Source organism: Desmodus rotundus, chromosome 3 (assembly GCF_022682495.2).
Source record: "Desmodus rotundus isolate HL8 chromosome 3, HLdesRot8A.1, whole genome shotgun sequence".
Lineage (NCBI taxonomy): Eukaryota > Metazoa > Chordata > Mammalia > Chiroptera > Phyllostomidae > Desmodus > Desmodus rotundus.
Window position 1 is genome coordinate 19,942,934 of NC_071389.1, and position 23,802 is coordinate 19,966,735.

General features: G+C 47.7%; 1 protein-coding gene across 4 annotated transcripts; it reads left to right on the plus strand.

The window, feature by feature from the left end:
- On the plus strand, positions 1-17,629 carry TMEM39B (transmembrane protein 39B). 4 transcript variants are annotated; one of them, XM_024554503.4, is made up of 9 exons: positions 45-114; positions 1,689-1,815; positions 2,318-2,537; positions 3,089-3,172; positions 3,466-3,620; positions 11,293-11,629; positions 12,513-12,700; positions 15,568-15,688; positions 17,192-17,629. In XM_024554503.4, exons 1-9 carry the CDS (start codon positions 111-113, stop codon positions 17,432-17,434), a joined length of 1,479 nt encoding a protein of 492 aa, XP_024410271.2. In that variant the 5' UTR covers positions 45-110; the 3' UTR covers positions 17,435-17,629. The 4 variants fall into 4 exon arrangements, with proteins under 4 accessions (XP_071076971.1, XP_024410271.2, XP_024410269.1 ...); XM_024554501.4 differs by lacking the exons at positions 45-114; positions 1,689-1,815 and adding an exon at positions 2,892-2,974 and having other exon boundaries at positions 2,480-2,537; XM_071220870.1 differs by lacking the exons at positions 3,089-3,172; positions 3,466-3,620 and having other exon boundaries at positions 1-114.
- The last annotated feature ends 6,173 nt before the right edge of the window (positions 17,630-23,802 follow it).

Here is a 23,802-nt window from a genome sequence, read left to right on the forward strand (position 1 = left end):
GATACACAGGGACTGGGTTGGGGCGGTTGGTCCTCTCCCGGCCGCCGTCGCCTCCGACATATTGCCCGCAGAAGCTGCGGCGGCGAAGCGGAGAGCGCCGGGGGGAGGAGATGGGTGAGCAGAGCTGGTCCAGGCCCGGGGGGCGGGCGGGCGCGGGGATTGGGATGGCTGAACTGCTAATTGCTCCCACACGCGGACGGGACCCCGGGGAGGGGAGAGGGAGGGGACGCTGGCGCAGAGGGACCCCGCCCCCTCCTGTCGTTTTTTGTGGGGGCGGGACACTTAAGTGATGGGCGGAACTGCTAAAATGAGGGGGCTTGTGGGGGATTGGGCTTTGGTGAAGACGGGGCTAGGCTTGGGGGCGGGGCCTTGGAGCTGGGGAGGGGGCGATGTTTCTGAGCTGTCGGGGCTTTAAACTGGCAGTGGTGGGGTGGAAAGGGGACCTTCTAGATTAAGGGACCCCATTCTGGAGCGGGGCTTCTGGACAGACAGAGCTTTTATTGGCTTGTGGGCGGATTTTCTGGACTGACAATTGTATGTAGGCGGGACTTCTGGGCTGAGAGTGCTTGTGTGGGTGCAGAGCTTCTAAAGAGGGGAGAGTAAATGTGGGCAGAGCTTTTGGGCTGAGGATGCTTGTGTGGGATTTTCTAAGCCAACTATAATAGTGTGTGAATAGATCTGGGCTGGGGGCTGGTTGGGGGCAGAGTTTGTGGACAAGTGCTTTGTGGAAACTTGTAGGAAAAGCTTCCAAACTGAGGAACTAGGGCAAAGGGTGTGTGTTGTGTAGGTTGCTGTATTGCCCTGAAGGGGTATGAACGAGGAGGCTATAACCTCAACTAGAACTGGAGTAGGGCTTATGAGCAGGATGGCGCCTGAGAGCTTGGGCTAGACTGCTAAAGCTAGAGAAACAGATTATAGGTCCAAGTTTGGGGTCCCCAACCACACAATTCTCCCAAAGCCCACATCCCTGACTCTGTGCTCGGGCCCTGAGTCCTGACCATAAGACACCAGGATGCCCCTTGAACTGGATCTCCAGTCCTCGAGAAAAAGCTTCAAGAGTGCCCAGAATTGTAAGCCTATAGAAACTGTGTAGTATCTGAATGGGGCGTGTACACCAGACCTAAGAGTACAGGATCCAGACATAGTATAAACTCAGTTTCCTACTCTGGAAAACCTACCCTGCTGGTTTTATTCACTCATCAACATATTCTTATTGGGCTTTTATTTAATGCTGGGCACTGTGGTAGGGGTAGGGCAATACGACAGAAGAAGACGTAAGTGTAGTGACCTCAGTGACCTTCCATACTAGTGAGTAAGACAGACAATAACTATGTTAACAAGTAAATAAAATAAATTCTAAGAGTGAATTGTCATGGTGGAGGGGAGAATAATGGAAGCAGATACTTCAACAATGGCAATCAGGGAGGGGCTCTCCAGACAGAGGATACAGCAAGTACAAGAGGTAGCCACAAGCTTGGTTTACTTAGGGAGAGAAAGGCTAGCGTAGCTGAAGCATGAAGGTGAGACAGAAAATAGTATATGAGGTTAAAGAGGTAGGCAGGGAAGAGATCATAGGTCTCTGCGATTAAACAGTAAAGTGAGACACCAGGTAATGTGGCAGGATCACTGGTGCTACCCTTGATATATGCCCTCTTGCTTGAGCATCTACCTTATGTTGAGCCCCACAGGAGGACGAAGGGGTCCCAACAGGACATCCTACTGTCGAAATCCACTCTGTGAGCCAGGATCCTCTGGGGGCTCTGGTGGGGGCCACAGTTCCAGCACATCAGTCACTAGTGTCCGTTCCCGTACCAGGTAAATCACCTTCCTGTCTCTTGCCTCTCACTGTGGGCTCAGAGGGGCAGTGTGGACTAAGCTGTCCCTGACTGGGCTCTAGGATGCGATACCTCAGATTCCAGATGGGGGCTCAGAAGGCAGTGAGCAGCGGAGAAAACCCAGAGGGTGGTCATTTGGACAGTTTCAGCTGGCCATAGTGAATCCCAAAGGCCTGGATTCTAGTTGCAGTTTTGCTGCTAATTTGCTGGTGCCTTGGTTGGGTGTCTCCCCTCTTTGGGCCTCCTTTTCCTCATCTGTAAAACAGACCTAACAATTTTTCCCTTCATGGGGAATGTTGGGAAGCCTGAACAAGATCAGGGATAGAAAAAGGCTCTGTCGACTCCTTTGCGTGACAGTCAGTTAGGGACTCCATTCTTGCCATGAGCTGCTTTTCTGATCCTATCCTATAATCCTGTGCCCCAGAGCCCTTCTTTGTAGGGCTCTCAGATCAGCTCCTGATGTTTTCCCTTTCTACCCCCAGGAGCAGTTCTGGGCCGGGTCTCTCCAGCCCCCCACTGGCCACCCAGACGGTTGTGCCCCTACAACACTGCAAGATCCCCGAGCTGCCAGTCCAAGCCAGCATTCTGTTTGAGTTGCAGCTCTTCTTCTGCCAGCTCGTAGCCCTCTTCGTTCACTACATCAACATCTACAAGACAGTGTGGTGGTACCCACCCTCCCACCCGCCCTCCCACACCTCCCTGGTAGGTGCCCAGCTAGGACCAGCTGTGTGTGTGTGACTGAGTGATGTGTGGTTTCAGTTTAGCACAGCTTACTTAGCACCCTGTACACTTGGCCTCATGTGGGGAACAGGAAACTAGTGACTCCTGAATACTCAATCCTGGTGTGCTAGGCACACCAGGCACTGTAAGAGTAGTAGAGATGAATCTGATATTTTGCCTAAAGGAGTACCTTTTTAAGTCCTGTGGGGGAGATGAGCCACAGGCACACATGAGTGTTCAAGGAGTGGAAAGATCTCCATGCAGAAAGAGAGGTTCAGGGGCAGGGGCATGGGTGATCTGAGCATGAGGGCTCACACACCACTCTCTTATCTCCAGGGACGTTCCCACTTCCCTCCTCTGGGTCCTGTTCTACTCCTCTAGGTAATTTCCTGTCCTGACTCAGCTGGAGGCCTGTGAAGGTCAGAGAGTGGGGACAGTCCCTATGGAAAGGACTGGGCAGGGGGAGGTGGGTATGACAATAGTTTGTACATGGGCAGGGGGCCCACGTGACCCCCAGCCTCTGCCCCCCACAGAATTTCCACCTGATCGACTTCAACTTGCTGATGGTGACCACCATCGTTCTGGGCCGCCGCTTCATTGGGTCCATCGTGAAGGAGGTGATTGGGTCCTAGAGGCTGGGAACTTTGGGACTCCTATTCCCCTGGGGGTACCAAGGGGACACGTGGAGCCCTTCAACCCTGAGGCATTTCCCTGGGGCTCCCTTCAGATTTGGTTGAAGAACACTTCTCATCCCTTCAGATGTTGGAGCTCACTGGGTGTCAGGGCTCACCTTGCCGGGTTCTGCCTCACCTGCTGCCCCGTGTTTCCCTGGGTGGGGTCACAGGCCATGCTGGGAGCCTCTGTGGCCTTCATCCGAGGCTCCATCCCGTCCTGTCTCGCCCTGACCCAGGCTTCTCAGAGGGGGAAGGTCTCCCTCTTTCGTTCCATCCTGCTGTTCCTCACTCGCTTCACCGTTCTCACGGCAACAGGCTGGAGTCTGTGCCGCTCCCTCATCCACCTCTTCAGGACCTACTCCTTCCTGAACCTCCTGTTCCTCTGCTATCCGTGAGTACCCCTCCCTTCACCCCTCACTGCCTAGTACCTGGCTCTGTCCTGCGTGTAGCTGGGTCACCAGGCCCCCACGCATAGAAGACTCACAGGCAGGGCGACAACAATACCCCTCACGTTGTCTGACAGTATCCCCCTGAGATCAGAGTGATCAACCGCCTTTTGCAAGAGCAGAGACTCAGATGGCATAACTTACCCAAGGTGCCACCAACAGGGAGATCAGAATGGGGCGCAGATCTGAATATATGTCCCAAAGGAAGGTCCCTGAGGGAGCCTGCACGCGCTTCATCTCCGTCTCTCATCCCTCCCGTCTCTCTGGTTCTCTCCCTGTTTCTCTGTGCATGCCAGTGTTTATGTAAGCTCTCGGTGCCTCCCACAGGTCTGTGTGCATGCATGTTTTCTGTGGGTGTCTCTGCATGAAGCACACAGACGTGCATCTGTCTGTGTCTGTTTTTGTGTCTGTTTTGGTCACTCACTCCTTCTATCTTGCTGGAACTCAGGTTGTTGAGGATGGAGAGGTCGTGTCTGAGAGGAGCCCAGAACTGTCCCTTTCTGACGTGGAACTGGGGAGGGCTTTGGCAAGATGTCCACTGTGGCTGTTCCTGAGGCAGCCTCCTGGCTGCCCGGGCATCAACGGTTACTTCCCAGCCACTGAACTTTCTGGTTTATGAGCTTCCCCAGGCTGGACCAGCCCTGTTCCCTGGGAACTTCAGTGCTGGACACTCCTCCCTCTCTACCCGGCTTGGCCGAAAGGGCACTGTTGCGGGAGGAACACCACCACTGTTGCTTCTGTTACATTTCATTTTTCATTAGAAGAATGACACATGTCATATAAAAACATTGAACTTCAGAGGTACTTTTAACATAGAAAATAAAAGTCCGCATAACCTCAGCCCCCCAGAAAACCACAGCTTGCAGCATACCCTTCCATGTTTTCTTTTCTAATGGACTATTTTTTTCTTTAATCCTCACCAGAGGACATGCTTATTGATTTTAAAGAGAGGGAGGGGGAGGGAGAAAGGGAGAGAAATGTCAGTTGTTGCCTCTTGTACGAGCCCTGACCAGCGAACAAAACCCACAACCCAGGCACGTGCCCTGACCAGAGACCACACCTGCAGCGCTCTGGTGTATGGGGTGGTGCTCTAACCGAGCTGGGGTGGTGCTCTAACCGAGCTGCGCTCGCTGCCCAGGGCCCCTCCATGTATTTTCTTGTGCAAGAACACACACATATACTTCTTTAAAAAGAAAAATGGGATCACCATGTTTTGGGGACTATAAGACACACCAGACCATAAGACTCACATAGGTTTTAGAGGAGGAAAATAGGGGGAAAAAAACCCGCTCCACCACCAGGCCCCCTCCCCCGACCCCCCCAGCCAGGTAAGCTACGTTCGGACTATAAGACGCACCCTCATTTTCCTCTCAAATTTGGGGGGAAAGTGTGTCTTATAGTCTGAAAAATACTGTATACGGTGCGTGATGTGGTGCAATTTATTACATTTTTTTCATAATCAGATAACTTGGCTATGTTTCCATGGCAGTAGTTGACGGTCTGCCTCACTTTTTTTTAATGGCCCCGTACTATTCCATTGTATAGATTTTTCACAGTTTGTTGTGTCTTCTATTGGTAGATTTTTGAGTTCTAGCTTCTCCCTATTTAAAACAGCGAGGGCAGGGAACATTTTTCTGCATACACCTTTATACATTTGTCCAATGTCTCTGTATCGCAGATTCCCAAAAGTAGAATTTCTGCACCAAAAGTTATGTCCATTTACCTTTTTTAAAAAGATTTTATTTATTTATTTTTAGAGAGAGGGGAAGGGAGGGAGAAAGAGAAGGAAAGAAATTATCGATGTACAAAATGTACACCAGTCTTTTGCCTCTTGCATGCCCCCTCTGGGTACCTGGCCCACAACCCAGGCATGTGCCCTGGCCAGGAATCAAACCAGTTTGCAGGCTGGTGCTCAATCCACTGAGCCGCACTTGCCAGGGCTCCATATACATGTGTGATAGATATTAGCAAATGGCCCTCCAGTGTGGTTGTACTGATTAAAATTGTCAGTAGTCCTCTTTATTTGACCCTTTCTGGTTACTCTCTGATAAGTCCATTCTCCTTGGATACAGACATCATCCAGTGTTCATATTTTGCTTTATTTTTTAATTTTTAGATTTTTATGAACATAATACATGTACCTATTTAAAAATCAAAACCAGCCCTAGCTGGTATGGCTCAGTGTATTGAGCACCCGCCTGCAAACCAAAGGTCACCTGTTTGATGCCCAGTCAGGGCACGTGCCTGGGTTGCAGGCCAGGTCCTCCATTGAGAGTGTGCAAGAGGCAACTTTCTCTCACACATTGATATTTCTCTCCTTCTGTTTCTCCTTCCCTTCCCCTCTCTCTAAAAAATAATAAAATCTAAAAATATATATTTAAATAAATAATCAAATCCAGTAGGCTAAAGTTTAAATTAAAACTAGCCTCCAGCCCAACCCACTAGAGTTTTAGTCCTGCTTCTCAGAAGCCATCTCTGTCATTGTTCCTGGTGTTAAGTGTGTTTTGGGTTACCTCCATAATTCTAGTGTCCTTATACTTTTATTTATTCCTTTTAACATGTTTTGAACCCTGGCTGCTGTGGCTCAGTGGGTTGAGTGCCAGACAACGAACCAAAAATGTATTCATTTTATAGTTGGGATGATAGCTTTACGGAGTTAAAATTCTACAGGTACAAAAATATGAATGAAAAAGTCTCCCCATGACTCCTGTTTCCCAGCCACCCAGTTTTCCTCCCCAGAGGTAGCCGCCAGTGTTTCTGGTTGCTTACATATTCTGGAAATAAATGTCCTTTGCGTATCCAAGCATGCCCACGCACGCTTACACGTACACACACACAAGTGCACGTGCAGTGACAGAGGAAAGATTTCTCTCACTCTTCCATCCCTGCTGTTTGCAGTATTTGATAACTTACTACTTGTAGCTTCCTGTTGGTTATCTTTTTACAGTAGTGTGTATATGCCTGTATTTTTTATTCTATCAACAATAGCCAGTATCTTCATTGCTTTTATGTAAAGGGGATATTAGGAACCCTGCCCATCCGCTTTTACTCCCCTCTTCTTCCTCTCACTTCCTGGCAACAATACTCTTTCTTTTATATTGTCAAGCTTGATATTCACACTCTTATACATAAGCGCAGTTAAGTCCTTCATTCTTTGTCTAAGGTTAATTCTAAAAATTAAAAACAAATGTTGCCTTGATGCTATGAATATGCAAATACCATTCAGTGTAGGGCCAAGTAGTATGCATAGGTGACGTTCCTTCTCTGTAGTTACTGAGTCGTAATCCTGGGCCTCTTTAAAAAAGAATGCTCCAGTGCCAAGGTCGAATGGTTTCTCTTTTCTTACATACCATCAGTTGCTTAAAATTGTGTCATATTTTAGTTTGCTTCATATTTAGATTGTAACTTTCTTGTACAGCTTTTTAATTATCTTGAAGTTTCTAATTGCCTTTTTTTTTCTTGTTGACAAAAGAATGATGGGCCTTCAACATATCCTCAAGTTTATCCAGCCTCTCAATCATGCTACCTGTTGCCTGGAGTTCATTCCCCGCCCCACCCCGCCACCACAAAGCCATCCCTCCATCCTCCTGCTCCAATCTGGAGCGGTTGCTCTCTAGGCCTGCTGTAGAGCCCTCAGCCTGGGACTTCCCCTCACTACCCTCCTGGGTTGGATCCACTGTTTCCTGGATCCCATGTCTTCCTCTTTCTTCGTTTTCTCCTTTATTTTGCTGGAGTGCATTACCAGGTAATTTTCTTAACAGCGGGTATGTGGGAGTCATATACATTCTGAGTCCTCGCATGTATAAAAATGTCTTTATTCTGCCCTCACGCTTGGTTGATGATTCAGCTAAATGTAGATTTCTAAATTCAAATTTATATTCTCAGAATTTTGAAGATACTGGTCCATTGTCTCTGGCATCCCTACTTTCCAAAGACTGATGCCAGTTTGATTCCAATTACTTTGTAGATGACTTGTTTTTTCTTTCTGAAGTCTTTTGGGATATTCTATTTATCTTTCGATTATTTGAAATTTCACAAGGATTTGTCTGGTGTGGAGCTTTTCTCATTCATCTTATCAGTACTCTAGGACTTTGTTAACCAAGAGATTTAGGTATTCTCCCTGGCTGGTGCGGTACAGTGGATTGAGTGCTGGCCTGCAAACCTAGAAGTCAAAGGTTCAATTCCCAGTCAGGGCACATACCTGGGTTTCAGGGCAGGTCCCCGGTTGCGGGTGTGCGAGAGGCAACCAATCAATGTTTCTCTCAAACAATGATGTTTCACTCCCTCTCTTTGTCTCTCCCTTTCCCTCTCTCTAAAAATAAATAATTTTTTTTTTAAAAAAGAGAAATTTAGGTATTCATCTCAAGGAAATTTTCTTCTGTCATTTCTTTGATAGACCTCATAGATTGGTCATCTGTTCCTCTTATATTTTCTCTCATATTTTCTCATCTTTCTCCCTCTCGCTCCCTTCAGTCTTTCTTTCTCTCTCTGTCTCTCTCTTTTTACTTTGCCTTAGGGAGATTTCCTCCACTTTATCTTCCAGATTTTTTTTTGAGATTTTTTTCAGCAATCATATTTTTTATCTCTAAGGCCTCTTTCTTATTTTCTGATTATTCTTTTTTCATAGCATTCTGTTCTTGCTTTTAAAATCTCTTAAGTTCCCTCAATTTTGTCTTTCCACCTGACTTAGTTTTTCTGTTTCACGCTGCTAGTTTTCTCAATATAGTTGGTTTCTTTGGTTGTCTATTTATATTCAAGAATGAAGGACCTAGTAGCTTAGAGTGCGTTTTCTCTCCCTCTGCGGTTGTACACAGGAATAGGGGATTTGACTGGGGGCTCCGAGCGCGTGGGCAGGGCACACTGACCAGCAAACTTTGCTTTAGGGTAATTGAGTAAGGTGTTAGTTTTCAGGCTGTGGGCCCCCATGGGGCAGAAAAAGGGGACTGAGTGTTACTCTAGGATGCCCAGATTGGAGACCTCAATTCTCGGACACTTTGTTCAATTTCTTTAGAGAAAAATCTTTCTGGGTGCATTGTGTGAGGTGTGTAAGAGAAGAAAGGAATCAATTCTTGTATATAAATACAGATCTTTGTTTAATCCCATTTGTTCAGCCCTGCTTCTCCCTCTGCCATCTGTCAACGTGCCCACTTCGAGCCAGTCTCTCTTGGGTCACTCTAGGCAGATAAGCTCCTACTCCAGTACAGCCCTCTCACGGCATATTCTAGACCTGTGCCATCCAGCTTAGTAGTTTCTAGCCGCCTTGCTATTGAACATTTGAAATAGGCTAATGTGAATTGAGATGCGCTGTAAGTGTAAAGTACACACCGGATTCTAAAGACTCAGTACAAAACCAAAAAGTAAGTAAGTACACCATATTATTCATAAACAATGATTACATGTCGCAATGATAATATTTTACATATAGTGAGTTAAGTAAAGTAGAATATTCTAAAATTAATTGTATCTGTTTTTTAATGTGGCTGTTAGAAAATTTGAAATTACACGTGTGACTCTCGTAGTTCTGTTAGGAGCAGTGCTCTAGATGATGGCTTCCCTCCTCATCTGTCAACATGTTTCTGTCTGCTCTCTCAATTTGTCAGAATCACTTGTGCACCCATAAACCCGCCCCATTCTTTTTGCTGATACAGATTTAATTCCTACTGTCAGTCTTGGGTGGAGAGAATGGGAGGGAATCCCCCATCTTGCATGTGAAGCTGCTTCTAACGCATGACCTGTCAGAGCAGTCTCTTGCTGTTACCACATAATTTAATTGAATCTGCAGTTCTCAGCGGCAGAGCCAGGGAGATTTTAAGTCCTTGCCCTTCAGTTGACTCCGAATCCCTTCTGTATTCCTGTAGGTGCCCCACCCTCTCGTCCCCACAGGGTATCCTGAAGAATGTTTTGGTAATCTCATTTCAGTCTTCTTTCCTGTCCCTTAGAATCACTGGCCTATTTCTTTTCTAAACAAAATTGTACTGAGCCGTGGCTGGTGTGGCTCAGTGAATTGAGCACCAGCCTGTGAACCAAAAGGTCGCTGGTTCGATTCCCAGTCAGAGCCCATGCCTGGTTTGCGGGCCAGGTCTGCAATTTGGGGCATTGGAGAGGCAGCAATTGATGCATCTCTCGCTTATTGATGTTTCTCCCTCTCTCTCTCCCTCCCTTCTCCTCTCTCTAAAAATATATAAATACAAATTTTAAAAAGAAATTGTATTGATACACTCTGAGCCAAGCACTGTGCTGGGGGTTGCAAAGATTAAGAGAGTATTTATGAAAACACTAGCATAATGCCTGGCTGAGCATAGAAATTAATACAAGCTGTGTAATTTAAAGCAAGTTAAGGAAACTGAGGCTCATAGAGGTTAAGTAACTTGCCCAAATCACAGCAATTAGTAAATGGCAGAGCCAGGATTTTAATCCTGGCCTATGTGACCCCTAAGGTTATTCTCTCCACCACATTCTCTCAGTTATCTTACTTGGCCTTACCCCAGGGAGAATGATAGCCTCCCCATTTTATAGAACAAAAAGGAAAAACCCAAAGAGGCAGATTGCCCAAGGATACTCGTATTTCCCTTCTTGGAACCTGAGAAACAGGAAAAGGGAATTACTGTTGATAAGAAAATGTAGCATTCTCATTGACCCTAACTTCTAGGGGGCAGCCCAGGGATCCTTCGGGTCTGCGTCTAAGGATGTGGGGAAATGGAGAGGCCCCAGGCTAAATAAAGGAATGCTTGTAAAGAGCACCTACTGTTCCTTGTGCTGTGCTCAGCACTTGCTCACCTTTTATCATTATCTACCCTTCTGGGCTATGGGTTCATCCAGTCTTCTTGTCAAACAATACCAGCCAGACACTCAAAACACCCCTTGACTAATTAGCACCAGCCCTAACCCGAGCGTATTGCTCAGAGGAAGGGATTTGTACTGTTCAAGGGTCCAGTTCAGTGTGTGGCATACAACAGGCACACAGATACTGTTCGTGAACGGCCCTCTGCACACGAAGAGCTGCCTCTAACATATGTACTCCTAACAACTTATACATCTCTTTCACAGCACCTTGTACATTTTAACTTAATTCATTACTCACAGTATTTGTTGAGCATCTGTCCTGATCTTTGGCATCAGACCGTTCTGGGTTTGAATCCCTGCTCTATTTCTTCCTTACTAACTGTGTAACCTTTGGGAATCCACTTCACCTCTCTGAGCTACAACTTCTCTGTCTGAAAAGGGCACAAAATAACAGTACCTAATGCCCAGTGTTCTTAGGAGGAAGAAAAAGAGAATTCACACAAAGGGCTTAGTGCAGTGTCTGGGACTTAGGTTGTACGCAGTTACTGTGGGCTGTTAGGGTTGCTGTTGGTCAGCAGTGGACTGTGAGGGCAGGAGCTCGTCTCCTGCTTCCCGCTCTGCCCCTGACACTCGGCACACACGCAGTGCTGACACGTGTGTTGAATGGCTGACTGTTGGATGGGAGGGTGGATGGGTAGAAGGATGGGTAAATGCTCCCCTCTGAACAGCCAGGAGAGCTAAGGCCCATGGAAGGAAAGAGGATTTGCTCAGTGGCTGAGGGTTGGGATCCTGGCCTTTGGGCAGGCCTGCCCTCACTGTTGTCTTCCCCAGCAGGTTTGGGATGTACATTCCGTTCCTGCAGCTGAACTGTGACATCCGCAAGACAAATCTCTTCAGCCACATAGCTTCCATGGGTCCCCGGGAGGCTGTCAGCGGCCTGGCACGGAGCCGGGACTACCTGCTGACTCTGAGGGAGACATGGAAGCAGCACACGCGGCAGCTGTACGGCCCAGACGCCATGCCCACCCACGCCTGCTGCCTGTCACCCAGCCTCATCCGCAGCGAGGTGGAGTTCCTCAAGATGGACTTCAACTGGCGCATGAAGGAGGTGCTGGTCAGCTCCATGCTGAGTGCCTATTATGTGGCCTTTGTGCCTGTCTGGTTTGTGAAGGTGCGTAGCTCAGCTTGAGGTGGGATGGGGCCTGCCCCCCAGGAGACCTGCCTGCGTAAATAACTGAGTTGTTTTTGATGAGATTCTATGTGTCCTCTCAAGGGCTAGAATGACCTGCTGCCTCTATTTTAGAGTGGGGAGAACAAAGCTCATTGAAAGGAAGTGAAGTGACCTGCACAGCGTCCCCAGCCAATAAGGAGGACGTGGCGTTGTTATTCATAATAGTTGATAACAAAGAGCAGTGACTTGTATTTCAGTTGGGCTGTTTTGGCACAGGCATGCCACAGTGTCCTTAAGTAGAAAACCAGGACTCACCCACGCGTGAGTGACTGCAAGGGCCTGTGCTCGCTCTCTGGCTCGTGCGGCCTTCTGGGAAGGTATCTGCCCAGCTGACTGTAGGCCGGAAGCGTTTCTACAGGGATGCACTACAGTGAGTAATTTGAGGTTGAGAGGACTTGAAGTCTGTTGAGCACCCACAGTACACTAGAGCTTTCATGAGTATCAGACCCTGCAGGGTCCTCTCAGAGGTGGTGGTTACTCCGATCCTCATTTAACAGAGGAGGAGACTAGACCGTGGAGCAGTGAAATGGCCTGCCCACAGTTACACAGTAGCAGGTACCGATAGCTAGCAGAACCGAGATTTGAACTCATGTCTGTCGGACTCCAGCGTCCATGCTTGTCCCCTGGAGCCTGTGCCCTGGCTCAGAGCGGTGATGCCCACGATGAAGCCTTTTTTGTTAGGTGTTATATCCTTGGTTTCAGGTCACCCTGAGTTCTCTCCAGCATTGTGTCCCGATCTTTGAGGCAGACAGGATCACGGAAGGGGGATGGAGTGAGGCCATTATGGGCGTCCCAGGCCTTACCCACCTCTTCCTGCCTCCAGAACACACATTACTATGACAAGCGCTGGTCCTGTGAGCTCTTCCTTCTGGTGTCCATCAGCACCTCAGTGATCCTCATGCAGCACCTGCTTCCTGCCAGCTACTGCGACCTACTCCACAAGGCCGCTGCCCACCTGGGCTGCTGGCAGAAGGTGGACCCAGCGCTGTGCTCCAACGTGCTGCAGCACCCGTGAGTTGCCCTCCCCTTCTCTGCCCAACCCCAACACTCCTGGTCAGTGTCTGGAGTCACTCACCTCCTTGTTCCGCAACTCTTTCCTTCGGTCAGCGAACAGTTAGGAGCATATCTTGTATGGCGCACCTTTTGGCCATAGTGGGGTATGGCAGGGCCCGAGGCTCACATGCTCCCTGTCCTAAGGTAACTTGTAGTGTACTAGAGGTGGGAAGAGAGGGAAGGGAGGGGCAAGCCGTAAATTCACAGGCTCATTGACCTTCTCATTTACTGTTACTCATTCACTCATTGATTGATTTGCTCATGCATCTATTTATTGCTTCACCCCCACCATCAACTGCTGACTCATCCACTCAATCATTAGCTCATCTGCTTTTTCAGCAGACATTTACTTCCACCTAATCCACACCATCCCTGGTGCTGTGTATCAGACAAAGAAGTTTGGCTTTGAGCTGCAGGCCGAGGCGAGCTATGGAAGGTTTTGAGTAGTGGAGGGACCGGTTCCAAGGGTATCTAAGAAACATCAGTCTGGTAACAGGGTGAACCAGGAAAGAAAAGACAGAGGGAGGAAATAACTGAGACGAGACTCTTGAGTTCACAGTCTGGTAGGGTGCCAGCTATGCACGCAAATAGTTAGGTTGAGTGGCATGAAAGAGGCCCAGCTGCAAGATGGTACTGCACCCAGAGCAGAGGCACCAGTTACCCTGCTTGGGATTCCTGAGGTGCTAGGCTGTCCTTCTTGCAGCCTTGCTCATTCTTCACCGTGCAGAGCATTCTTCACCACAGTGCTCTTCACCCAGATAATACCAATTTTCCTGCCTGTATTGCCCCATTAGACTGGAAGCTTCTCAAGGCTGGGGCCACTTCTGTATCACATCTGAGTCTTCAGCCCAGCACAAGGCCTGGCAGAAAAGAGGCCAGCCACTGCGACAGGTTTGAGAGGTAGGCCCACCTGGAAGCAGAGATGCAAGGGGAGGGCACACAGGCCAAGCCTACTCTGTGCCAGTCAGGGTCCTTCTCAGCCTCTGTCCAGGTTGTCCAGGAAAGGGGATGGGCACTGCCAAATGGGCCAAAAGGGGGCTCAGCTTAGCTTTGGGCTTTGAAGGGAGGGAGGAATAGAAAGATAGAATACAGATAAATATGAGGGTAAACCTGTCCATAGCTCAACATGGTCTGCACATAAGGTCCAGGATCTTTCACATGGCTCCCCAGCTGATGACCTGGGTCCTGCCAGCCTTTTCTGCCTTACCTGTTACCATGCCCAAGTCATACTCTGCTCTAGCTAAGCCAGACCTCTCCAGATCCCTAAATTCTGTATGCATTTTTGTATCTAGGCTTCTGCACGTGATGCATGTTTTGCCTGCCATGCCCTCTCCAACTTTCTTTTTCTGATTAATTCCTATTCATTCTTTATTAGCACTTGACTTCCTCCAGGAATACTTTGCTGACCACCCAAGTGCCCCTCCCCCATGCGCCTGCAGTCCCATACTGCCAGGATCATCGCACTAACCTTTCTACTCTGTTTGCTTAGTGACTTGCGTGACGTTCCAGGACGAAAGCTCCTGGAGATTAGGCTCCTTACCTTCAAGCACTCAGCCGTGTCCTCACCCCTGGCAGAGCTCCTGGCTTATAAACTAGGTCCACAGCAAATTTGTTACATTTTTTTGTGTGTAGTCTTTTTTTTAAAGGTAAAATTTGTGTACAATGAAATGTATAAATCTTAAAGTGTATAATTGAGTTGTGATAAAGGTATATACACCCGTGTAACCACCCCCATCAAGATACAGAACATCTTCCAGCCCCTCAGTTTCCTCGTGGCCCTTCCCACTTGGTTTTACCATAGTTCGTTGTCTGTTCTGTCACTTCGTATAAATGAAATCTTGGGTCCGGCTTCTTTAACTCAGCCTATTATCTGCAAGGTTCACTCGTGTTATTGTGTATAGCAGCGTAACTGTTTTTTGAATGAATGAATCAACAAGGCAGGAGCTTGAGATTGAGCTGCTTGCAGACAGTGGTTCTCAGTCCTCTAGCCCGGCACCCTCAGAGCTCCTGAACAGGTCTTGCAGAACGCTGAAAGAAAGCTCACTGGCTCCACCACTTCGTTCACACACTCACTGGGGCCTCTGTGTGCCAGGCCTTGTGGCGTGTTTCGAGAACACAGAGATGAATTGGACACCATCCCTGTCCCCAAGGGCTCCCAGCCTAGTGATGGATACAGGGAAGTCACTAATGTGATTCAGGGGGAGGTGGAGGCTCGTGAACTCTGTGAGGAGTCAGAGGAAGGCTTTCTGCAGGGTCCTGAGGTATAAAAGATGACAAAGAGCTTGCCAAAAGGATAAGGCAGCCCAACTGGAGGGAGCAAGTTGTGCAGAGACATGAGCAGTAAGGTATCCTGGAGGACCTAGAAAGTTTTGAATGGCTTGAACATGAGCTATATGTTGGGAGCCACGGAAGACCATGCCAAACTGGGGATGTGACCGCAAGGACCTTCCGGGGGTTTTGAGCAGAAAATAGACTCAGTTAGGTATTTTACTAAGACTTTTTAGGCAGCTGTGTGATGGACCAATTGGAGGCTACAGGTGAGACCAGATGAAGAAAATGCCCCTAGCAAGGGAAAAGGATTTTCCTGACAGTCCCTTAGACATTACTAATGTCAGCCCTAGACCCCGTGACTTCCAGTACAGTGAATTTCTACTGATTCTTACCCCATTTTATAAAGGAGGGAGCTGATACCCAGAAGAGGAAAGTCACTGTGTCTAGTAGAAATGGGAATCATGCCCTGGTAGTCTGTTCTCATGCCCAGTCTTCTGGCACCTGCTTTTGCGGGTGAGCTGGGAGTAAAGGGCACTGTTGGGCTGTGCCTCCAGGTGGACTGAAGAGTGCATGTGGCCACAGGGCGTGCTGGTGAAGCACAGCAAGAACGTCTACAAAGCAGTGGGTCACTACAATGTGGCCATTCCCTCTGATGTCTCCCACTTCCGGTTCCACGTGAGTCTCCTCCCCTGGGAAGGAGGGGTGGGGCCTGATCTCGAGGGCAGGAGGATCAGAGGGGCAGGAAGGTGATGTCCTACGAGAAAGCTATTTTTAGTATTTCCCAAATCCAAAGGAAGACAGTGCACACATGCAGACCAAGGACAGCCACACCAACAACCGCTTCATAACGACAGGTCATTGGAAACACTGGGTGGAGGCGGGAAAGATGATACAGTAAAGGAGGGGTTCGTAGTGGTGAAATAACGGTCATCATTCCTGTTGTGTGCCAGGCACCGTGGTGAGCACTCGCCCTGCGCCCTTCCATGAGCCGTTACTGGAACCTTGTGTAGGGGAGAAATGCCTGGACTCTCCCCATTTTCAGATGCCCAAGTCAGCTTAACATGTTCACCTTGTTCAGGGGTGCTTTCCTGGGAAACTCGGGAACAGACAGCAGTGATGTCCGCTATGGGAAAAAGTCTGCTCAAAATCATCTAGGCTAGTGGTCTCCATTGTATTTATTTATTTTGCGGTCAAATCCTTTGCCCATGGGAAAAAATACAAATAAAGATTAAATCAAAAAAAGAATAAAGTTTGAGAAAATTAGAAAAAAAAATCCTTCGCCCGATACAGGCCTAGAGTAACGTCCAGTATATGGGACCTCATGGCACTGCTCTATTTGGAAGGCTTGGACTTCCTTGTTCTTCCCACTCACCACTGCTATGGTCCCTAAAATAACCTCCTCGGAACCTGGTGCTCTAAGAAACACAGTTTGAGGAATCATTGATCTGGGTGATCTCTTCTTTCTCAGTAGAGAAACCTAAAGCCCAGACAGGAAAGGGTCTTGCCTAAGGTCCCAGAGCCTGTCAGTTGCAGAGCTGAGCCTGGCATGCTGGTGTCTTAGACTCCCGTTTCCTGCTACTTCCCCCATCCTATAAGCAGCTCTTGAGGTAGCTCGGCTCCTGCAGAATCTACATCCCTGGACACTGATCACTCTTTTGAACTGATCAGAACCTTTCTCTTGAGTGTCTACTAAACACCAGCTAGCAGCGAGGTATCGCCATATCCCCTGGAAGCTTCTGGCCTAGCTGGCGAGGGGCTACACATGGAGTAGTGGGTAGTGCAGGCTGTAGAGCCTCTAATAAGTTTCCATGCCTATGTCTTGAGATTCTGATTTGTTCAGGTCTTTCTTAGAGTACCCAGGAGGATCACAGAGAAAAAGGTGTTGATTTTAGACTGGAGAAGTTTGAGAGAGCAAGCAAGAAAAGGTTCCCCGGGGGAGGTAGACGTTGAACAGGGTCTTAAACAACTTACGAGAGGAGGAGTATTCCTGACAGAAGGAAACCGCAAGCAAAGGCAGAGAGGCGGCAAAGTCTGTGCCCAACGCTCCGAAGTCTTCCTCCCCACCCCAGTCTGCATGGGGCCCCAGGAGCTCATCCCCTTCACTGGCCCGCCAAGCACATCGAAGAGTCAGGTTTCTGGAGCGTACTTTCCAGTCCATGCCTACTATTTTCTGGCCAGTTCTTTTTCAGCAAACCCCTGCGGATCCTCAACATCCTTCTGCTGCTGGAGGGCGCTGTCATTGTCTACCAGCTGTGCTCCTTAATGTCTTCTGAAAAGTGGCACCAGACCATCTCGCTGGCGCTCATCCTCTTCAGCAACTACTATGCCTTCTTCAAGCTGCTGCGGGACCGCCTAGTACTGGGCAAGGCCTACTCCTATTCATCCAGCCCCCAGAGGGACCTGGACCACCGGTTCTCCTGAGCCCCACGGTGACCCAGGCTTCAGCCAGGGGATACCTGGGAAGGGACTTTGGGAGAGGGATGGGTGGGGGGGGGGGACAAAAACTGACACACACACAAAAAGTCCACCAGAGCTTTGTATTTTTGTTACATACTGTTTCTTTCTTTGATAATTGATATGATTATGAGGAAAAAAGTCCTATTTTTATACTCCTAATGAGCCCGTGTCCTCTTTCTTTCACTCCCTGCCTGTCAGGCAGAGTACAGAGGTTTGGGATTCTGGGCCAGAAGCCTCAAGTGTGTCTTCTGGGGCGTGCGGGCTCTGCCTTCTCCAGTGGAGAGGAGATGAGGCACCAGAAGTCACGGTCACAGTGAAAACTGCTGCTAGCTGAATGCTCGCTGTTTACCAGATGTTGCATTATGTGGATGTATCACAGGCCTTGACTTAGTCCAACTTTTATGACAGGCCTAGGATGTGGGGACTGTCTCTCCTAGTCATTAGATGGGAACAGGCTCAGTGACATGCCCAAGGTAACACAGCTAGGACACAGCCGGGCCAAAAGAGGTGATGACACTACTAGCAGAATGTGATGTCCTGTTCAGCAAGGAGTCACTGCCACCGTGCTCTGTCCCAGGTGTGGTAGGTGGTGAGGATGCCAACACACAAACAAGCCATACTGCACTGCGGTGGATATCGTAGTCACGAGGTACACAGTAGCATGGGAAAGAACGTTTAATGTTCTCTGGACTTCTTGGAAGAGGGGATAGAATAAGTTGTGTCAGCCACTTCCTAGGTGGACAACAAGGGAAAGGCACTTCAGAGAAAAGAGCATGGGCAATAGCACAGATTCGGAAGATCCTGGTGTATTTGGGGAGGGTAAGCGAGCCGAGGGTGGTTCCTAGAGCAGGAAGGATGAGGAGAGCGGTAGGGGTGGGGTGGAGCTGGAAAGGTCTGCAGGGCCTGCATCAGGGAGGATTGACGCCTCTAGACTGGAGGGTTTGTGAGCAAGGCCAAGTGCCAGAGTGGAAAGAGCTGCTTGGAGGGCCGCCAGGTTCCTATGGGGCATAGTTCAGGGCCTGGAAGGACAGGAGACAGTCACTGGTCTGCCTGTGTTCCCCGAGCCCTTTTTGACCACAGGACACAGATGAGCCCGCAGAGGTGTTTGGGAGACAGACACTACAACAAATGCTTCTGTTGTCTCTGTTGAGGCAGGCATTGTTCTAGACACTGGGACAGAAACGAAGATGAGGAAGATTCTGAGAACATAGTGTCCAAATCTATAGAGAATTGATTTCAGGTGCACAGCATTTGTGGGAGCATTTGAGATTTTGCTTCCCAACATATGTTGTCAGTTTGACTCACATAAACCCTCACAGATATATGGCATTTGCTTTGCTTATTTCGTTTATGTAAAGGTCGAGAATTTTTTAAAGGTTTTATTTATTTTTAGAGAGACAGGAAGGGAGGGAGACAGGGAGAGAAGCATCATTGTGTGAGGGAGAGGCCTCTCCCTCAATCTGTTGCCTCTTACACACCCGCAACCGGGGGCCTGGCCCACAACCCAGGCGTGTGCCCTGATGGGGAATCAAACCAGCCACTTGCAGTTTGCAGGCCAGCGCTCAATCCACTGAGCCACACCAGCCGGGGCTAACAGACTGTCTCAAATTCCATTTTAAACCGGCCATTTTTGTAAGGGAAAGAAAAGAGTAGGTAAGTGGTTTGGAATTCAGAGAAAAATCTAATCAGATAAAAGGTGTGGCATTCTTCCATCTGTGTCCTAGGTGGTCGTCTTTATTGGGCAGTGAAGGTGATGGCTCAGATACCATCTGAATTGCTTGCTCTCCCCTTGAGGCACAAAGGGGGAACTGCTTGTAGTCTCCTGGAGTCAGGGCGGGTCATACTTTCAGTCCTGGAACAATAGCTTTTACAGGCATTGATTACTAAGCTTAGTAGTGATTACCTAAACCAAAATGTTCCAACTCTTGAGTCCCCCAGCATCCCCCCACTGTTAGTTTAAACCATCTTATTTTTGTGAGATCAGTTTCCTATGGAAGTGCTTCTTTTGTTGTTGGGAATGAATCTTAGCATTAGACCGTCTGGTAGGGGGCTTAGGAATACACTGAGCTGCAGATCCACATAAGGGGGCACATTGTAGGCAACAACAAGCTGTGGTAAAGCACAAAACAGTTTTTAGCACAGTTGACAAAAACTGCACACTCTCCAGCTGGGGCTACATTAGTGGCTTTTAAGGAAAACATTTCCATGTCCTTTAGAGTTACCACAGGTCCCCAGTTACAAATATCGAAGTAGGTTATTTTCTTATTGATATGCTTAAAGTATAATTTCGAAGGCTTTCCAGGGGAGTACAAACACCTATAAAACATGAAGTGAAAGTGTGTTCAACCTAGCTTCCTCCTGCAAGAAGACAAAAGAGATGTTTACAACATTTTTGCTAAATATACCCAAATATTTTCATCTCATTTGAAAGGAACAAGTTCTCCATAACATGAGGTTAAACCAAAAGTAATGAAAAGAATATGTTACTGTTTTCAAAAGACCTTTCAGGTCTTCTTGAGGCTCAGCAGTCCATTGTTCTCTGGTGCTTTCTTTACTCGGGTATGATGAATCCAAGATTTTATTTCTGCCAATGTCACTGCGGTGGGGGTGGTGGGGAGCACGTCCCAAGGTTCAGTCCACTCTTCTTCTAGTTGGCCCTCTGGAGATCCTGTCTTCCAGGTCTTGAGTGACACCTTGTCTCCAGGCTCACAGGAATGTAGCCAAACCTGTGGGGAGAAGTCTCTAATACCAGCAAGGTCACTCATGACAGCTAAGGTCTGACTTAAATGTTGTACATATTTCTTCACCTTCACTTTTTGATCTATATACATAGCTCCCACCCTAGTCATAGCCTGAAATGGTTGCCCATACACAATTTCATAAGGACTCAACTGAATCCCACTTCGAGGAGCCACCCTCATCCTGAGCAGGGCAATGGGTAAAACTTGATGCCAATGGAGATGAGTTTCTTGACACAACTTGGCTATGTTTTTCTTCAAGGTGTGATTCATCTTCTCTGCCTTCCCAGAGGCCTGAGGTCTCCATGCCATGTGGAGGCTCCACTTGATTCCTAAAAATTCACTAACCTTCTGTGTAATTTCTGAGACAAAAGCAGGTCCATTATCACTCTGGATGCTACTGGATAGGCCAAAGCAAGGAATTATTTCCTTCTGTAAGGCTTTCACTACCTCAGGGATTACTCCATTCTAGTAGGATAGGCTCCTGCCCATCCTGGAAAGGTATCGACAAAGACTAGCAAATATTTCCATCAGACCCTCGTCATCTGGCTAAAGTCTATTTGCCCATTCTCAAATGGGCTCTGTCCTTGGTATTGTTTCCCTTCTTTCTTTTGATGGGGATCTGTCTTGGGGTTGCTCTTCTGGCACACAACACATCTAGCAATTACTTTTCATATGGCTTTAGAAATTCCAGGACCTATGAGCCACAGTTTTAACACACATGGTTAACAAGTCCCTTACATAGTGAGTGGCCTCATGCAAATGCTTCACGACTGGCTCTACCAAGTGTTCAGGAAGCAGTATAACTCCTTTCTTATTCTTTCTCCATCCACTATCAGCACCTTATTCATCAAAACTCCATCTCTCAGCTTTCTCTAAGTCTGCAGTCAAATAACCGGGGTCAAATTGTGACAAGTCTAGATCAGGTACCAAAGGCATTATAAACGTTCCTTTAGCAGCTTTTTTCTCTGCTCGGTCAGCCAGACTGTTTCCTCTAGCCACTTCAGTGTCCCCTTTCTGATGCCCAGGCAGTGCATAACTGCCCCCTGTCAAGGTACCTGAACAGCCTCTAATAATTTTTAAATTTCTGCTGCATGCTTAATCTCCTTTTTATTTGGAGGTTAATAGTCACCTCTCATTCCAGATTGAACCATGTGCATGCAAAATTAAGAAAGTGTACCTTCAGCGGGTATACACATTCACTCTCTTTTCCTGTGACAATTCCAGTGCCCTTGTCGATGCAATCAGTTCAGCTTTCTGAGCAGAGGTTCCTGGCAGCAAGGCCTTGGCCTCCACTATTTCTTCAAGAGTCACAACTGCATAACTAGCCTTTCTGTTTCCTTTGTCCATATAACTGCTTCCATCTGCATATACATTCCATTCTGCTTCTTCTAAAGGATGGTCCTCTAAATCACTTCGACTAGAATAAACTTCATCAATTATTTCAGTACAGTCATGTATCAGAGCAGCTGAGTCGGGCTCCGGGAGAAGAGAAGCAGGATTTAACTCACACTTTTGAGGGAGATGTTGGGATTGTCAAGAATTGCTTGGTACCTGCCCATTCTTCCAGCAGTGAACCACAAATTTCCCTTTTGCTCCAGCAGGCTCAACACTTTGTGGGGTGTGTAAGTGGCGATGGCTGTCCCAAAGAAAACTTTTCAACTTCCTGTAAGAGCTTGCAGGTAGCTGTTTTAGCTCTCAAGCAGGCTGGCCACCCCTGGACAGTGTGATCTAATTTATTTAAGTATGTGATGGGCTGTGGAACGTCACTAGGCATTTGGGTGAGGACTCCTAGGGCAATGCCCTGCCTTTCATGAACGTATAATTGAGAGCATTTTAGAAGGTTTCAAAGTCCCAAGGCAAGAAGCCAGGTACACCTTCAGGGACTCAAAAGCCTGAGTGCACTCCTTCACCATTCTAAAGGGATATATTCTGGCCCTTTCAGGGTTTTTCCAATTTAACAGATCTAATGTAGAAAGCAGAATACATTATCTAGTGGGTTGGCCCTCTGTCTCTCCTCCCACTGGAAGTCTTCACAAAACCCCTTGGGAGGGGCTTGTCCTCCACCAAATTTGGTTCCCTAATCGGTTCAGGACACTGAGGCAAGTTCCGGCTCACTTTCCCCAGTTCCCTCAGCTGAGTAAGGAGGAAGATCCCCCAGGGCTGGAGGGGCCATGGGAACATTGACCATGATAGCAGCAGCCACAATATCCGGATCTTCCTGGGCTCTCTGCTCTGAGCTTCTGCTATCTTTCACAGGCAAATTCCATTTTCTCTGGACCAGTTATCTATTATCTTTTAATCCTGTATCCTTATTATGTAAACTCATGAAAGTTTCTAGGTAAGGCACTTTGTTCCACTTCCCTGATCTTGGACAAAACAACTCCAATTGCAGTTTAATACAGTAATTTCAGCAGCCAGCTCTCTCCTGAGTCTAGATTATACAATACATAAGCCAAACAGTATTACAATAAAAACCACTTTCTTTTTAGTCCCAGGTTTTTAAGCATAGGTGGACCAATTAGCCAAAACTTTCCCAAAAGGGCTGTTTCCTGAAGTGGAGGTTTTCCCCCCAATTCTACCAGACAGAACTCTGTGACATCAAAAGAACCAGAAGGCACCTTTTTACCAGACAGAGCTCTGTAAAACAAAAGGTACCTTAATTCCTGCCGATCTAAATCATGACCTGGGATTGTAATCTGAACCAGAAAGAGCAGTGATTCAGTCAAAAGCGAAGAGGACAGGAGGTGCAGATCGGAGGAGAGTCCCCAAGTGAAATCACTTGGCAGTTGCTAGGAGTCTCCAAATCCACATTCCCCCCCCCCCCCCCCCCCCGCAAGGTCTCCCAATCTAGGCAGCCAGTGGGACTCCCTGCCAAATACCCAGGTTTACTGGAGAGTTCCAAAGTCTGTCCCGGAGGAGTGGCCAGAATATGAAACCAGAAAAGCCAGCATTCATGCTGCCTGTCACCTCCAGAACCAATAGGCAGAGACAGGTATTGAATCTCTATGGGCACTTTATTCAGATGGCCAGTGATCTGAGAAGATAGTGGGTTATGTACCCTACCAGACTGTCTTAAATTCCATTTTTAAAGTGTTTTATTATTGTTAAATTCCATTTTAAACAGACTCTTCTTATAAGGAGAAGAAAAGTGTAGGCAAGGGGTTTGGAATTCAGGGAAAAAGTTAATCAGATAGAAGGTGCAGCATTCTTTCATCTGTGTCCTGGGAGCTGGATGTCTCACCCTGGAGCACAATGGCTCAGATACCATCTTGAATTGCTTGCGGTCCTGCTGAGGCAGAATGGTGGAACTATTTATGGTCTCCTGGAGTAAAGGTGGAACTTCAGTCCTGGAACAATAGCTTTTACATGTATCGATTACTAAGCTTATTAGCAACTACCTAAACTAAAATTTTCCATCTCTTGAGTCCCCCATCAATAGCATATCTGGGGAAAACTGGTCTCCTAAATATGGATGGATCCTGGAGTGGCCCAAGAAGCCAGTAAGCACCAGCCTGTGTTTCAGTTTGAAATTTTGGGGCACTGCCTAAGGACTGACAGTAGGAAGTTGTTAAGCAGAGGTATAACATGATA